At 37.3% G+C, this 17,962-nt stretch overlaps 1 protein-coding gene across 1 annotated transcript in view; it reads left to right on the forward strand.

Annotated features, from left to right (window-relative positions):
• Nucleotides 1-17,962, forward strand: part of PKHD1 (PKHD1 ciliary IPT domain containing fibrocystin/polyductin) — a 451,815-nt gene that overhangs the window by 417,580 nt on the left and 16,273 nt on the right. Inside the window, exons 63-65 of the mRNA XM_021691934.1 lie at nt 5,687-5,794; nt 11,878-12,036; nt 15,796-15,915. Coding sequence (XP_021547609.1) covers nt 5,687-5,794; nt 11,878-12,036; nt 15,796-15,915 — 387 coding nt within the window. The remainder of the gene's footprint in view (nt 1-5,686; nt 5,795-11,877; nt 12,037-15,795; nt 15,916-17,962) is intronic.

Here is a 17,962-nt window from a genome sequence, read left to right on the forward strand (position 1 = left end):
ATAATAGCCATCCTAATAGGTGTGAGATTGTATTTCATTGTGGTTTTGGTCTGCATTTCCGTGATGATTAGTGATTTTGTGCATCTTTTCATATACTATAGTTGTTGGCCATTAGTAGGTCTTCTTTGGAGACATGTCTATTTGAGTCTTTAGCTAATTTTTTAAAATCAGGTTGTTAGCTTTTTTTATCCTATTGAGATGTAGGAGTTTCTTACATATTTTAGAAATTAACACCTTATGAGATATATAGCTTGCAAATATTTTCTCCCATTCTGTAAGTTGCCTTTTCACTCTGTTGATTGTTTGCTTTGCTGCCCAGAAGCTTTTTAGTTTGATGTAATCCTTCTTGTCTAATTTTGCTTAACATGTCCATAGTCACCCAAAGCAACCTACAGATTCAGTACAATCTCTATCAAAATCCTAATAGCCTTTCTTACAGAAATAGAGAAAACAATTCTAAAATTTATGTGGAACCACAGAAGATCCTGAAAAGCCAAAGCAATCTTGAAAAAGAGAAACAAAACTGAAAGCATCACACTTTGTGGTTTCAAAGTATATTACAAAACTATAAAAATTAAAACAGTATGGTACTGGCCTAAAGATAAATGCATAGACCAATTGAACGAACGAAGAGCCTAGAAATAAATCCACACGTATATGGCCAACTGATATTCAACAAGGGAGCCAAGAATACACGATGGGGAAAGGACAGACTCTTCAACAAACAGTGTTGGGGAACTAGATATCCACATGGAAAAGAGTGAAATTGGAGCATTATTTTACACCTTACAGAAAAAGTAACTCAAAATGGATCAAAATCTAAAACATAAGACCTGAAACTATAAAACCCCTAGAAGAAAAGACAGCTTCATGACATTGGTCTTGGCAATGATTTTATCATTGACATCAAATGACATCAATGACATCCCAAACACACAGGCAACAATGAGAAGCAAAATAAAAGGTGAATTGATAACTCTTTTAAAACATCAGCTTATCAGATTTCTATGTACTTCATGAATTGGTTAGGACATTTCTGTTGGTTTTGGGTTATCTGTAATCTTTTTTTCTAAACTTGTGAATGTCTCATCTACCAGTTCAGAGTATCAGCCTATCTATAAAATAGCTGGTTTCCAAGAATAAGCCAAGACTTTACTGTTATTTCTTGCTCTACCCTGGCTATGGGCCTAAGCTCCTTCACATGGATTCTGTAAAATACATGAAATGCCAAAATGTATAAGAATAAGTCCATTGTAGAAATACTAAATCTTGCCATTCCTACTAGTTGCATTTATTTTTTGGCCTAAACTATTACTATCATCTGGTATATAATGCCTGTTTCTCCTGAGCATATTGTCCTTTTGTTCTTTGTTACATGTCTTAAAAAAAGGAAAGATATAAAATTCTTATGATAAAGTTTCCACATTAGTGAATTATCACTCAACATAGTTTTTAATGAATTAATCCCAGAATTTTTTTACATCACTTTTATTTAGCTTATACATTTTGTTTTCCTGTAAAGCTATCCCTCATCAATTCCAGAAAACAGAATTAGTCCCTTTTGAAAATGTTCTTGAAGAGGCAATTGACATTTCATGATTAAATATTTCATAGGTTCAAAACCCTTACTGTTTCAGGCTTGTCTCATTCTCTTCCTTTCTTGTTAGAGCTATAAATTTGCCTGCTATCTCTTTTTAAGTTGCCTTTCAACTATTTTGGCCTATAAATTCCCTACCCTATATATTTACTTATATCAAGAAACTATATCTTTTCAGCCTGTGCACAAAAATGATTTTCCCAAACTTCCGTAGTCTTGTTACTCTCCTGAGCTCCCCGTCCACTTTCCGTTTGTACGATCCAATTTTAAAGGCCCAGTAATGCTGCTTATTCTGTGAGACTCACCTCATAGACTCCATGTTTTCCATTCTTCCACTCATAACAATGTATATTTTACTCACTTTGGTGAAAGTACCATCCATATTGCTGACTTCTATTTTTGCTCTTCTTGGTCATTTCTTTACCAAAGCAGTTAAGTCTGAAACTCCTTAGGTTTAAAATCCCAAGGAAAGAGAACAGCCCAAAATGATGCAGATGTGCAAATTTGCAGAAACAAGCCACATTATTAAGAAAGTAAGATAATTAAGCAAAGCTATCCAAGGTGGGCCAGTGAAAATTAAACATTCAAAATTCTATTAAGAGGTAGTTTTAAACTGCCTGTTTTGATGATGTCATCCTGTCCATTCTTCAATGCCATTTAGCTATTGCTCGCATTTTGATATGAGATTCATAAGATAGAACAGTAATTAGTTTACCTTCTGACCTTAAGACAACAGTGTCAAAAATATCAATTTTCAGCTTTTTGTCATGTTTTAGTAATGTGTACATCAACTACCCTCACCTGCGTACTGAAGTTCACCTACCCCCATCCTCTATTCCATATTATACCCATATTCCATATCATACCCATATTCCATACCTTATCCATACTCCAAACCTTACACACACTCATACCTATCTTTGTCCTTTCAGGCTGCTATAACAGAGCACCATAGACAGAGTGGCTTATAAACAAAGAAATTTATTTCTCTCAGTTCTGGAGAATAGGAAGTCCCAGATCAAGGTGATGGCAAATTTGGCCTCTGGTGAAGGCAGGCTTCCTGATTCATAGATGGCCATCTTCTAGCTATGTCCTCACATGGCAAAATGGGCAAGAGAGCTTTCTGGAGCTTCTTTTAAGGGCCTCATAACTAATCACTCCACAAAGGCCCCACCTCCAAATCCCAGCACACTGGAGATTAAGTTTCCACATTTGAATTTTAGAGGGACACAAACATTCAGTCTAAAGCGATACCTTTACCCATACTCTATAACTTACCCATATCCAGGGCCTTATTCATACTCCATGCCTTAACCATACTTTGTATCCTTAATCATACTCCATACCTTGCCCATATTCCCTTTTTAAAAAATATTGTGGTAAATTACATACAACATAAACTTGCTGTCATAAACATTTTTACACGTACAGTTCAGTTACACATATTCCTCACCTTACTCATACTTCATACATTTACCCATACTTTGTACCTTCCTCGTACTCTATACCTTACTCATACTTCATAACTCACCATTCTTCATATATTATCCATACTCACCACCTTACCCATACTCTCTGTTTCACTCATCCTCCATACCTTCTTCTGGACCGTACCTTACTCAGACTCCATGCTTCACTTTGCCCCAGTCCTGACACCCTCCCCCAATCCTTCATTGTTTTTCTTTCAGTTATTCCAAATATATCATCATTGACTAGCTTAGAATCATATTGTGACCATGCAAAATGAATGAAACTGTTTGCTATTTTATTCAATTAACCATGTCACACTCAGCTGGCTGACTCATCTGGATTAGTATTGTCACCACTGTCTTCCTTGGAAGATTTACTGAGGAAGGATGAGAAATGGGCTGAAGTTGTTTCTATGCACACATTTTGTTGTGTGTGTCATGAAGTAGGGAAAAAAATCTTGCGGAGTTTTGTATTTTTAGAATGCCCACATCACCAGAACACCCTTCTCATATGAGCGAAAGAATCTCTTGAAGCCATCATGAAATACTTCTCTTTAACTACAGAAAGAGTGGAACCAAAACAATTTGGGATGGATGACCTAGCTTATTCTAAGGATTTCCTGGAGAAAAACAGTAACAACAAAACCGTATCTGTATGTCTAGTCTAAACCTTTTATTCTTGTCTCAGTAGATCCTCCTCAGTAAATAAGGAGGTTATAATTAATTAACAAAAAAAGTGAATTTATATACTGGAACATAATTATTTAAGGGTCCTATAGGTGCTTTCATATTTAATTATAGATCCTGGTTGTAGGAAAAATACGTTCTTGATATTAAAAAAAAAAGTCTCAACATCAATGATATACCAGTTTGCTAATATTGCTAGGGGTGAGAGGGATAGCTGTGGGGGAGAATTGGGGCAGAGAGGTATTTTGCAAACCATATGCTCCACAGAAACACATTCAGGTAGCACTCTCGGCTAAGTCATGTAGTCAATTTCAGTCTTGCTTCAAGCCCAGCACCCCATCTCATCCCAAGTGCCCCCAGCCAGTACATTGCTTATACCAGCTTGATCAAGGAGCCTGTCGATGGCATTTGTATATTTTACAATTACCATTCCAGAGATATGATGAACCCTGGAGTAATGTACTGTACTTGGCAGCAACTGCCTCAGCTTTTGGGCACATATGCTTCAAATCTGAGAATATCATAGATATATATGGGAATCTTTGTAGAGATCTCTGAGGCAAGCTGGTATTTAACACAAAAGCAAACCCATTTGGAGCTAAAACACTTTCCATTAGGCAGTTTGGCGGCTGTTCTACGAGCCAGACTCACTGCGCTTGACGGACACATTTCGATTAAATGCTGCTTTGTATTCCTCCAAAGATGGGGACAATAAGGACGTTTGTCAAAGGAAAAACTGCAGCATACGATTTCATGTTGAACATCTGTACTCTGCAGTTCATTGTTTGCAAGAGTTTATTGACCATAATTTTGATGCATATAGGTTTTAAAGAGTATAAACTGCATTTATCTTGGGCGCCTATCATTTATTTGAGTCTTGGCTTATTTATTTCCATTTTTCTGGGCATTTTATTTATTTTGGGATGCTGAAGAGATGAAGGAAAAGATGTTTTTGAAAAAGAACTTATAGTTAGCTCTGCAAAATTGATGAGGAAAGACAGTGTTTCCACAAAAGGGATTAAGCAATTGAATTGAAAAATGTAACACTAAGCATATTATATCTTTATGATACCTTTCAGCCTTAAAGATCTCAAACCAATTTATAAACTTTAAGACCACTCTCCCAACTCATTGTCCATCATATCAATCATCATGACATTTCCAGAGTGAACTGTAGCAGCTGTTAATTAGCAAAGTAATTTGAGGGTAGTGGAGTCAGAAGACTAATTAATGGCATTGTGAATGTGATCCTGAGTTAAGTTGCCTTCTTTCACTTTAAAAATGGATGGCCTAGTTTTAGAAGATGTAAACTTTCTTTCTCTCTCTCTCTCTTTTTTTTTTTTTTTGCATTTTATTCATGGAAACTATAGCCCAGGCAACCCAAGTTGCTAAATCGGGGTAGCCTTTATCAGTCATGATTTGATGCATTGCTGCTGTCCTGCTCTCTTGGCCTAACTCTGCCACCACATAAACTACAGACTTCTTGAAAAAAGAGAGGCAGAGCCTAGAAACTGGCCACCTATAAGATAATAGACTTTCTTGACAGACATTTAATAACAAAATAGTCAACATATAGTAGTGGTTAAGAATGTCAACTTGGAAGTCAGGCAGATGTGGTTATAACCCCTACACCGAGTAATTTCACCTTTCATAAGGTTATCTATTTCCTGTTGTGTAGTTTATTTAAAATGATGTCTAGAAGGCACAGCGTCTGGCATAGCACACTTTCAATTACTGTTATTATTATTCTTTCTTGGATTATTTGGTTCCAAGATTTATCTAAGAAAAGCCTGATGGGTTTTGTAATCTGTTCATTAAATCTTTTTTTTTTTTTCCCATTAGTGTCCAATTGCCTCTTTACAGAGAAGACTTGAAGAAACTGCTCTTTAGTAGGTAACTAACATTTACGTTTTGTCTCTGTGTTTGTTTATAGGATGTACTCAGGCAGAAAGTCAAGATGGTTATGTGAGCTTCTCCAACTTGGCAGTTTTGATCTCTGGGTCAAATTGGCACTTTCTTTTTACTGTCACTTCCCCTCCAGGTAATATCAGCAGAGTGTGTTTTTACTATCTGTTTCTTTAAAAAAAAAAAAAAAATAGCTCCTTCTCCTTTATAATGGGAATAGCTGCTATCATGAATAGGAAGTCATCACAGTTTAGAGAAAAAAATTACCTGGTTATATCATTAAGGTATGAGAAGCAAGAACACATGTAGAAATTAAGCCTCTGGAGAATTCTGGTAAGCAAGAATCCAGATGTACATTTTCTTCTAGTTGTTAAAATTTACTTTGAATGCTTTTAATTATTATTATTATTTATTCGTTCTCTGACATGTGGTGGCATTTGGTTGGATATTAACTAGAACATTTTAATTGATAAGAAAGAGAGTCATGGGATATTGAGTAGTAGGAAATTTTACCTTTCTGTTCTGCCCTCCTCACCCACTGCCTCCCCCCCAACTCCATAAATTACAACCATACCCATTCAAAATCCTGGTATTTTAGAAGTACAGGTATATATAAATTGCTTATGTGCTCCAGTTCTTCTTGACAAAACCTTGAAAAAAGGTCTTCTCCCTTCTGAAACGTTCTCCACAACTTTTGCTTTATTAGAGGGTAATACCACTCAATAAGTTTGAATTAAACTTCAAATGAACCTACGCAAAAGACTCCTCTCCCATTTCCATGAAGGGTAGAGCCAAGTCTCCTACAGAGGAGTTTTTGACATCCTCTTTTTAAAATATTGGGCTCTCATAGAGACACAGAATAATCCACTGGAAAAAGAGAGAAAGATTTAACTCTTGCATTCATTATTGTGATTTACCAGGAAAAAAATTCCTTAGCTAAGAGAGCCTCTAAAAGAATTCCAAAAATGCTAACACCACATTTGAATTAAAAAAGTAGATATTTATAACCACTTATTAATTTGGGGCAGGAAATTAGTCTGATACCAAAGCCACGCAGCTGTGGAAAGCAGTTAAGTGCACGGGCGTGATAATGCAACGTTTTATAAAATACGTTCGAATCATCATTACTGGAGTTAAACCAGATAGTTGGTGGAAATGGCCAGGGAAATCCCATGTTTTGATGTGAGATATCCGACGCCCGACAACAAATGTTTAATTAAGGCCACAGATTAGTTATCCTCATGAAACTTGAATTCAAACTGTCATAGTATACTTCTCAAAAAGCACAAACTGTGGCTCTTGGGAAAACGTATAATGAGGATTTGTCAACAAGTTCTTTTTTTTTTTTTTTTAAAGATTTTATTTATTTATTTGACAGAGACAGAGACAGCGAGAGCAGGAACACAAGCAGGGGGAGAGGGAGCGGGAGAAGCAGGCTTCCCGCTGAGCCGGGAGCCCGATGTGGGGCTCGATCCCAGGACCCTGGGATCATGACCTGAGCCGAAGGCAGTCGCTTAACCAACTGAGCCACCCAGGCGCCCCATCAACAAGTTCTTTAACTCACTAGTGAGGGTACCAGGAAGACGGCAAAGCTGGTTTAAAGAGCATTTGAGGTTACCGTAATGAAAAGATCAGCGTTACAGAGAAGAGTATTTGAGAGATACGGATCACATAGCCAGCTGAAATACGTTTGCCACATTGGACACAGGGCAACAAAGCTGTAACCTTTGAGGTTACGTGTGTACAGACACCATTTGCATCTGTACTGGAGAAAAATCATTTGCAGCTTACCAATCCTCTGCAAATTACCAAGACTAGGCCTAATTAATATTAAATACATATATATACACTTTTATATATATTGTATTTATATTTTATTATATATTATATATTATAATAAATGTATTGTATAATATAAATATATATATAAAACTATGCTCCAGAGAATTTGATAAACCTTGCATGGGCCTATTTGAAAAGGCTCTGGTATGACATCGATCAGTTCTGTAATCACTTTTTTCCTTTAATTCCAACCTGGACAGTTTTTTCTGCACAAAGGGAATACCTTCTGAGGTCAAGTATATTATTATTAATTTTAGTTTTGCAGGGCAGATATCCTTTAAATACCTATGAAAGTGTCTTTATACAGGACAGATCTGTGGAGATACATGTTCAGTGTTCCGGACCATGGGATTCCCAAGTATATATTTTGAAAAGCAATACATGCAGAGTTGGATATTTTGTCCCAGATTTGTCCGATTATTTATTTATTTTAATTTTTTTTTTAAAGATTTTATTTATTTGACAGAGAGAGACACAGCAAGAGAGAGAACACAAGCAGGGGGAGTGGGAGAGGGAGAAGCGGGCTTCCCACAGAGCAGGGAGCCCGATGAGGGGCTCCATCCCAGGACCCCGGGACCATGACCTGAGTCAAAGGCAGACGCTTAACGACCTGAGCCACCCAGGCGCCCCGTCCAATTATTTAAAGGAACTTTGTCCTTTAATTTCCTCAGTGGTTAACCAAGACTAACTAAATACTTCATCAAGGTTATTTTAAGGAATAAGTTTTACAGCCAGATGTAAAACGTGGCGTAGACAAAAACTTCTCAATGACAATTTATGATTTTGAGCCAGCCTTCGTGTTCACATTTACTAGATTACTACTTTATTTTAGGTTTCACTATAACTTGCGAAACAGGCTAGCTGAGAAATTATCTTGAAAAGTTTTCTTCAGCATTTTTCCTTCAATTATTCTTCATAATTTTCAAAACCATCTCTAGGACGTGAGGCTCTGTCAGAATGAGATTTACGGAGTCTAAATTAGAAGAGAACAGATGGAAGATAGAAAGAAGACAAATATCTTGAGAGAAGAACAATATTTTAGAAGTATAGACATTGAGGAACTGAGAAATTAACTAGGTCTGACCAGATGTGTATGGGACCCTCACAAGTCTTTCTAATATGTTGACTAATCCAGCTCACTTGTTCATTTTGGAACATCCTCAGACACCACCAAGAGAGAAGGGTTTCCGTGTGTTTATTCTACTGACTTCCCAGCCAGGCTTTCCCCCTTCTTTATCATTCCTGTGACCTGGCTGTGGGAGAGAGATGGTCAGAGAACTGACCATTCCTTGGATCTATGCAGTTCATAGGGGGTTCTCAAGGGCTGCCAGGCTGAAAAGAGACTGAGGGAGCCAGGGCTACTCCTGGCCCCCAAATCCAAATAAACTCTGTTGTCCTTGCTATTTCTATGCCTGGGATACTCTTCCTCCTGAAATTCACATGACTCATTCATCCTTCCACTCAGATTTCTTCCCAAATGTCTCCTCCTTAGGGAGGCCTTTTCTGCATCGCTCAGTCTACCATTCCCAGCCCTGCTCCATCGTCAGTCACTCTCTGTCTGCCAACCTCACTTTGGTCTTCATGGCACTTACTGCCACATGGCATCAGGGTATCAGTGTATTTGTCTCTGGGCTCTGTCCCCTCCCCCCACCTTAGAACCTAAGTTCCAAAAGGGACTGGAATTCTGCTGAGTTCAACACTGTATCTTCAGAGTGTAGAAAAACCTGGCACATCATAGCGCAACTATTTCTTTACGACGAGTAAGTGAGGATATTGAGATGATGTCTAAGACTGCAGTTTTGTATGTTCTTCTGCTAAAAATATTTGAAAGCTGGTGGTCTCTACCCTTAGACCCAGGTACTTCTCTGGACTTCTAAACCAGTTTCACTGACTTCAGCCCCTCTGCCATTATTTGTGTTCGAAACACTTCCATGGCCTGATCATCTGTATCCCACTTGGTTCATGCCACTTCCCAGCTCAGAATTCTTCCTTCCATGACACCTCATTGCCTTCAGGATATAGTCAAGGGGCTTTTGGCTGACATTTACTGTGACCAAAGTTTACCTCAAATGCTTTCCAGCATTAATTCCCAATATTTTTCAGCCTTAATTTCCTAAACAACTGCTTTTTTCTTCTTTCTGCCTTTATTTGCTTAGCCTCCAAAGCCCCACTTAGATATGCTCTCTTCTGGGATGCTTTCCCTGACCATATTGATGGGAAATATCCTTCCAGAGCAATTGATTTGCATTATTCTGTTTGTGTCACATTCTGATTTGTATTACAAATGTTTGTAAATATATCTCATTTTATCTACTAGCTTGTAAATATCTTCAGAATGAGACCAGTGACTTATCCAGTTAGCAAAGTAAACAATCACTGAGCAATCATTGGAAAATGGATAAAAGAATGAGGAATTTTGTTTTACTTCATCAAATCCCCAGTAAAATCCATTCCCCCGTCTCTGGGCTAGATTTATCTTATTCAGATGCTCATAAAAAGCAACTAATTAATAACAAGCCAAGTATGTCTCAAGTATAAGATGTACACACAGGAGAACCATTTCTAGCTAATTTTATTATGGTAGCTTTGGGATCGAGTCAGCCAGGAGTCAAGAGGCTGAAAACCTGACTGTAACTTTCAATCAAATTATCAGATTCAGCCCAAGGAAAGCACAGCAAAGAAAAGCATGATGTTTCCTTGAGTAGAGAAAATAAAAACTCTGTTTTTGTCTGCATTATTCAGATGAAAACCGAGGTTTGGTGTGGGTTGGTTTGTTTTGGATGTGCTACTTAAAAATCACTGGCTATCACTAATTCATGTTCATAGGCAAGCTTTTTTTTAACTTCATTTTTGTATTGGGGTGTAATTGACATATGATTAACTATACATACTTAAAACATATGGTTTCATAAATTTTGATGAAAATATACTCCCATGAAACCATCCCCACAATTAAGATAATGAACATATCTGTCACCCTCAAAATTGTAGGTAAATTAAAAATTTTTTTATTTAAAAAATAACATACAATAAACTTTATTTTTGTATGTGTTTTTATGGATTTAAATATATTAACAGATTCATGTAATTACCACCACAATCAGGATTTAGAACATTTCCAAAAAATCTCCCTTATTCTGTTCCTCTGTCCTCACACCGTCCCCTGCACTACCACTAATCCCTGACTATCACTTATCTGTTCTTTATCTCTATTGATTTTGTCTTTTCTACCATGTCATATAAATGGAATCATAAAGTGTGTACCCTTTAGAGATGGACTTCTCTCACTTAGCATAATGCCTTTTATGGTCATCCCAGTTGTTACTTTCTTACTAATAGTCTGATTCTTTCCTTCCTCCCTTCCTCCCTCCCTCTCTCCTTCCTTCCTTTCTTTCTTTCTTTCTTTCTTTCTTTCTTTTCTTTCTTTCTTTTCTTTCCTTCCTTCCTGCCTTCCTTCCTTTATTCCTTCCTCTCTCACTCCCCCCCCCCCTTTTTTTATTCCTTCTTCTTTCTCTTTTTCTTCACCTCTTTTTTGGCTGAGTAGTATTCCATTGTCTGGATAAACCATCGTTGATTTATTCATTCCCATGTTGAAGAACATTTGGGTTCTTTGCTGGTTTGGATGATTACAGACAGAGGTGCTATAAACATTTATGTACCAATTTTTATGTGTATAAGCAAGCTTTTATTTTTTTGGATTTTGTGTGCTTTATTCCAAAAATAACATTGAAGTGAGGAAGTGAGAATGAAATTCTTCAGTCTATTAAAGGCTTTGAGATGAATTCTTAGAAAGATACAGTCTCTAAAGGAACTTGCCCATTTTGCCCCATCATCGTGACCAAAGTGGCTCTATCTCTTCGTCACTGCTGTACTCCCAGTTTTCCAGATAACAGAATTCTCATGGACATGAGAAAATTCTCTTGGCTCTGTGGTAGTAGTCCCTGTTCCCCTGTTTTGATATGTTACATGCCATTTTTTGAATAGGAGACATATGTCAGAACAAGTAGTTTCACACATTCTGGGGCTGAGAGCATTTCTGTTCTAATTAGTGGGACATGAGAGTGAAATTGAAATTTTGCATTGGTGGAAAAGGTAAGTCTGAGAAGGAAAGGGGAGAATTGGAAGAATGCCCCATCGGTAACGGACAGAATTGGAAAGAACAATTGTATGTTATTGTTGGAATTGGATTCTTGTAGTTCTTCAGAAACACAAATCTTGGATTTATTATTAGTTCATTTAATCACTTAATTTAATAAATATTTATTGAACCTACTAAGTGGCAGGTGTTGTTGTAAACATATCTCTTCCACAATATTTTTGTTATATCAGCATCTTTATACCCTATTAACATGTTATTATTGGGGCTTTTTTTTACAGGGGCCAATTTTACAGCTCGGTCAAGATCATTCACTGTCCTACCCGCAGCTAGGTCCGAGAAGTCAACCATCATCTTGGCTGCTTCCCTGTGCTCAGTGGCCTCATGGCTGGCTCTGTTCTATCTGGTGTGCTGTTGGCTAAAGAAAAGCAAAAGCAGAAGTATGTAGATTTTTGTTTTTGGAATGAAAATATCGGTGGGGAAATGTCATCATGTATAATATACTAACATTTCTTTTTCTTCCCCCAAGGAGAAATTTTTATGAAACTGCAACATATTAAACCACATGGAACCAAATTACTCAGTTCATACAGTAGAGATGAAGATTGCCTAACCTTAAATAATCATAGTGATAATCATGAGAGCACATATTTATTGAATATTTACTATGGGCCAGGTTCTAAGTACTTTACATACATGGATTTATTTAATCTTCATAACAACCCTATGACGTAGGGTCTGTGTTATGGAAGTAGAGCATGAGGCACAGAAAGGCTAAGTAACTTGTCCAAGGCCACACAATCAGGGAAAAGCCAGGCAGTTTGGCTCCAGATCCTACTCTCTGAAACATTATGTTCCACTGCCCAGGTAATCTTCCAAAAAGTAAGTTTAAGGAAGAGGGGCAAGAGAATCAGAAGAGGGAAGAGAATTTTTGGTGTTTTGTTGTTTTTTTTTTTTTCTTTCTTAGGAGCACAGAAACTATATTCTTAGACATTTTCCCGAAAGCAGATCATTTCTTTTAGGCTGGAGACATGGAGCATCACTGAGGGAAAGAAGTTCTGGAAAGGAGGCTTCTTTCTATCTTTCTACTCTGCTCTTAGAGTGAGGGAGATAGAGTGGCAGGCCAGGTACTGACAAGTCCCTGACTCCACCACATCAAATGAGTGGACAAAACACTTGTGAGATTAGGAGATGCTAGGAAACCAAAGTGATAAGCAAGTGTGGGTGCAAAAGAGGTGAGGCAAAGAAAGAAGGTCAAAATAAAGAAAGGAAAGAGGAAGAAGCATGGCGCCACTGCTGGAAGACTCACGGTGCTTGGGTTTCTGAGAGATGCTGAGGGAGGGAAGCTCCAGGAGACGCACTCTTTATTTTGAACCAAGCATCAGTGTGATATCCCTCCCTCTCTCCCTGTCCTGCTGGGGCTGGGCAAACTGCAAGGAAACTCAAGGGTACCTTGACTTTCTCAAGAAAAATGGGATCTCATCCTGGGTTGTCGCCTGTGATTTGTGGAATGCAGGTTTTGGTCTTTGTTTTTAAATCTAAAGTTTTGTGTGTGTGTGTGTGTGTGTGTGTGTGTGTGTTGCTTTTTGGTTTGAAAACAAAGACCTTTCGTGATTTTTAATTTCATGCAATTCTGTGACATATCCTATTTAATTCTCATCCTCCATTTTACAGCTAAGCCTACCAGCAATGGAGGGACCTCCCACTAAGCTCTGCTCACCCCATCTCTTCCCTTCTGTTCCCCAGCAATAGAGGAAGCTTCTTCCTACAGTTACTAGCATATCATTACCTCGGTAACCTCTTTTTTGCTTTTTCAACTTTTCAGTATCTGTGGACACATTTCCCTGTATTAAATTCACATATTTTCCTGAGTGGATGCAGACTCCTAACTTTCTTTACAAAAATGAAAAGAGATCATGGAAGCACTTTATGGGAAAAAAAAAAAAGGAACAGGGACGCCTGGGTGGCTCAGTCGGTTAAGCGTCTGCCTTCGGCTCAGGTCATGATCCCAAGGTCCTGGGATTGAGTCCCGCATCCGGCTCCCTGCTCAGTGGGAAGCCTGCTTCTCCCTCTCCACCTGCTGCTCCCTCTGCTTTGTGTTCTCTCTCTCTGACAAATAAATAAATAAAATCTTTTAAAAAAAGGTACAGTAATCAGTTCTGTATGAGTAATTTGTTTTTTCTTCTTTATATCTTCCTGTGTTTTTCAAATTTCTAGGATTAGCATTTGTTACTTTAGAATAAAAAATATCATTCCCCATCTTCCTCATGGAACAGGATTCTCCGGTTCAGCTGTACGGTTTGTGTCAGCAGTTTACAAAATTTTGATCTCGAGACCTTGTTCCGCTTTTAGTAATTATTGAAAACCCCAAAGAGATTTTGTCAATGTGTGTCCATCTATTACTATTTCCAAATTAGAAGTTAAAAAAGCAAATGTAAAATTTACTTTACTTTAAAATGACAATAATACACGCATTATTTGTTAACATAATTAACATTTTTTTTACTTAAAAATGATGTTTTCAAATACATATAATGAAAAGAATGGCATTTTTATAAAACTCTTTAATGTCTGCCTTAAGCTGGATTCTCTTAGCAGCTTCCGCATTACATTTGCTGCAGTGTATTGTTTTGGCTGAAGTATATGAAGAAAATCCAGCCTCACATAAGTACATAGTAGAAGGGGAAGAGTATTTTAATAGCCTTCACAAATAATTGTGGATAATCTTCTTTGATACTGCACCCAAACTGGCCAAGAGTTAGTTACTTAAAGGTACATCTCAATGTACTTTCTATACTCTGTTACATGAAAAACCCACTAATCTATCATATACTTTGAGTGGAGCTTTTACCTATGCATGATTTTGAAACATTATGCTTTAGCCATTTGGAAAATATTGTTTCACTGAGTGATAAAGATCTTTCAAATGCTGACATATTTCATTCTATAATTTTTTTAAAATTGCATTTGTTAATACCAACATTAATCTTTAAGAGTTAGATATCTGCGAAACTTATAGCTGATATAAGTTATCCAAAATTCTAAATTTCCCATGAAAGCTTGAATTTTATCACTGGTGCCAAATACTGTCAGTTGTTTCATAGAAGTTACAGGCTGGCTTCGTTCACTTAAAAAAAAACCTACCAAGTACCCAAGTATGAATAACCAGAATCTGTCTTTCATTCTTCCAAGTTCTTTCAATGTAAAAATGATGTTCCATGAAGAAATCAGATTTTTAGCTAAACTCAATCCCTAAAGTGCTTTTCCTTGAGAAAAATTATCATATGCCATGGCCTGGCATCAATTGACATTACATTACGAATTTTTTTGTTTATCCTCTGCCATTCAAACTAGAATAAAAGCTCTATGAGATCAGGGACCAGGTCTTTCTTACTCATTGTCTTTCCATTGCCTAGAACAGTTTCTGGCATGAGCAATGGAAATACATTTTTGATTAAGATATTTAATAAATAAATGAATAGAATATAAAACATCTCATCAGCCAAGAACAGAAGTCTTCAATCAAAAGCACACATCTGCACGAGCTCTGTGGATTGTACCAATGTCAATTTCCTGGTTTCGATATCATACTATATAGTTATATAGGTTGTTAACAGTGGAGGAGACTGGATGAGGGTGCATGAATTCTTCCAGTATATTTCTTTGCAACTTCCTGTGCATCTATCATTATTTCCAAATAAAAGGTTAAAGAGTATTGTAACATTCTATACCAGTTCTGTCCAGTAAAAATATAACATGAACCACAAATGTGAGGCACATGATGCAATTTTCTAGTGTCCTCTTAACCTAATATATCAACATTTATTTCAATATGCAATAAATATAAAAATATTAGATATTTTACAGTTTTTCAAAATCAGGTGCATATTTTACACTTACAGCACATCTTAATTGGAACTAGTCACATTTCAAGTGTTCTGTAGCCATATATGGTGGCTATAGTATAGTATAGTATAGTATAGTTTTATACCTTAAAGTTGCTGGTCAGTATATGGGATTGTATTTCATTATTCCTTAAACTCTGAATACATTATATGCATTCTAGTGCATGTATATCACAATCATTGTGTTGGGGCATACAAGAGAAACACCTTAGCCCTTAGGACCTGTTTACAAATAAAAATGTTGTTTTACTCTAAAGACCTAGAAACAGTCACATCTTTTTCTCATTAATCTAGAAATAAAAAGTGAAGATATTTCTGAATTCCAGACTGACAATCAAAAGGATCATATCCACCTCTCATCCAAGCGCAAAAGATCACAAGAGACTAAAAAGGAAGATGCCATGATGGGAGAAGGTAAGCTTGGACAGTGGGGATGATTCCCAAAAGAGACACCCATCATGGATGAACGATGGCCTCCCTCTCCCCATGGCTGTCAGTTTCTGGATCAATTGAGTTGTTAGCTCCTTCTTTAGACTGTCACTTCCTCTAAAGGAAATTACACCCCAGGATAGGAGTACCCAAGTCCAGCTGATTCACTCAGCTATTAACCAGTTATTCAAGTTGATGTTTATATTTTTTTCTTAGGAGATGATAATTGGTTTAACATTTGAACTTGTTACATAGAGAAAGGGAAAACCAAAGTATAGGCATATAGGGACGCCTGGGTGGCTCAGTCGGTTAAGCGTCTGCCTTCGGCTCGGGTCGTGATCCCAGGGTCCTGGGATCGAGTCCCGCATCAGGCTCCCTGCTCCTTGGGAGCCTGCTTCTCCCTCTGCCTCTGCCTCTCTCTCTGTCTCTCATGAATAAATAAATAAAATCTTTAAAAAAAAAAAAGTATAGGCATATAATCTTTCCCTTAGCTATTGAAAAGCTGCCAATCTGGCAATATTATTGAATTTGGGAAATGAGACAGTGGAGTTACCAAATACCAACCTTACAAATTAGATTGAATATGGAACCCTTAAGAAATGAGTCAGCTTTGTTAAGCTCTGCTTTGTCGTTTAGCCATACTTTCAGCAAAATGTATTATTTGCTTACATTGTACATTAATGCTAGATGATCTTGCTTGTTATATTTTTTAATTGCCATTGGAATTGGTGCCAAGCAAAGAAAAGGTAAGCATTTACTTCAGACCAAAGATTTGCCCTTGTCCTTCTAAGACACAGAAAGCAGGATGACAGCGGGCAGAACACAAGATGGATTTGCCAGATGTGGATATGGTGTATGAAAAATATTCATATAGTTTCCATGGATCTGACACGCTTTGAGGCATACACTCTAAAGAGAATAATATTGCTATTTATTCTAAGCAATAGTCAGTATTCATGATATTTTCTGCTTGAGAAACGAATATGAATCTTAATGGTCCTAGTACCATGTTTAACTAAAAAGTAGCAATTCAGTGTTGTTCTTCCTCTAACTAGTTCAATGAACTCTGGCTGTGTGTGTGTGTAAATATCAGCGTGTTTGCCTGTTTGAATTTTTCCACTGAAGGAAATAAAGTTATTTTTTTAGAAATGTCCCAACAAATTAGCCAGCCATACTCCAGCCTGGCCCTACACCAGTAGGTGGTGGTGATAGGTTTGGGGTGGGTAGGTGTGAGAAGAATGAAGACAGAGAAATGCACAGGAATTCTTTCTGGATTCCATCTAAGACCACATTAATTTTGGTTTCTAGAAACCTCTTGTCTGTATTACTGCATGGAAATTCAGAACAAGTGTTTGAAAATGCTCATCTGAACTCAGCACTGCAAAGCACAGCATACTTAGCTGCATTCTTAAGCCAACAGCAAGAGTGATGCTAATCTCCCCCTAATCTAATATGGATATCTACATGAATCTCAGTTGCCCTACTTAAATTAACTACATTAAGCAGTCCACAATGCCTGGGTATTTTATTAAGGAACATTTTTTATCTGGTGGCTTATTAATAAATTATCAGGAATGAGATAAGGGACAGGGTTTCGGTGGAAAAGTTTAGATTGAAGGGATGGGAGTATCAAAGGCCATGCTATTGGGACATCCAGGATAAAAATAGAAAGATGTGTTATCCAAACCCACCCCTAGGGATCATAGCAGATTTTTTCCCTTATTTTCTAAGCTTTGTCCAAATCTGAAGAGCATCAATTCCAAGGTAAGTAATGATGCATCTCCTACTTTTCTTCAGAAATTATTACCAGCTACAAAACAACTAGTTACTGCTAGCTTCAAATAAGTTTGGTTTTATTTCATGATTTCCATGGCACTTTAGTTTCCCTTTTCCCTCTTTTTCTAAACTTTTGGGATTGGCCGTGCCTCTCCTGAGCACATTGCATTCACTAAGTACTACCTGGAACTAAAATTATTCAGCTGGTGGAATTGAGCATTTCCACTGTCCCATAGATTCAGAGTGTAAACTCATC

This window comes from Neomonachus schauinslandi, chromosome 8, assembly GCF_002201575.2.
Source record: "Neomonachus schauinslandi chromosome 8, ASM220157v2, whole genome shotgun sequence".
In the NCBI taxonomy this organism is placed as follows: Eukaryota; Metazoa; Chordata; class Mammalia; order Carnivora; family Phocidae; genus Neomonachus; species Neomonachus schauinslandi.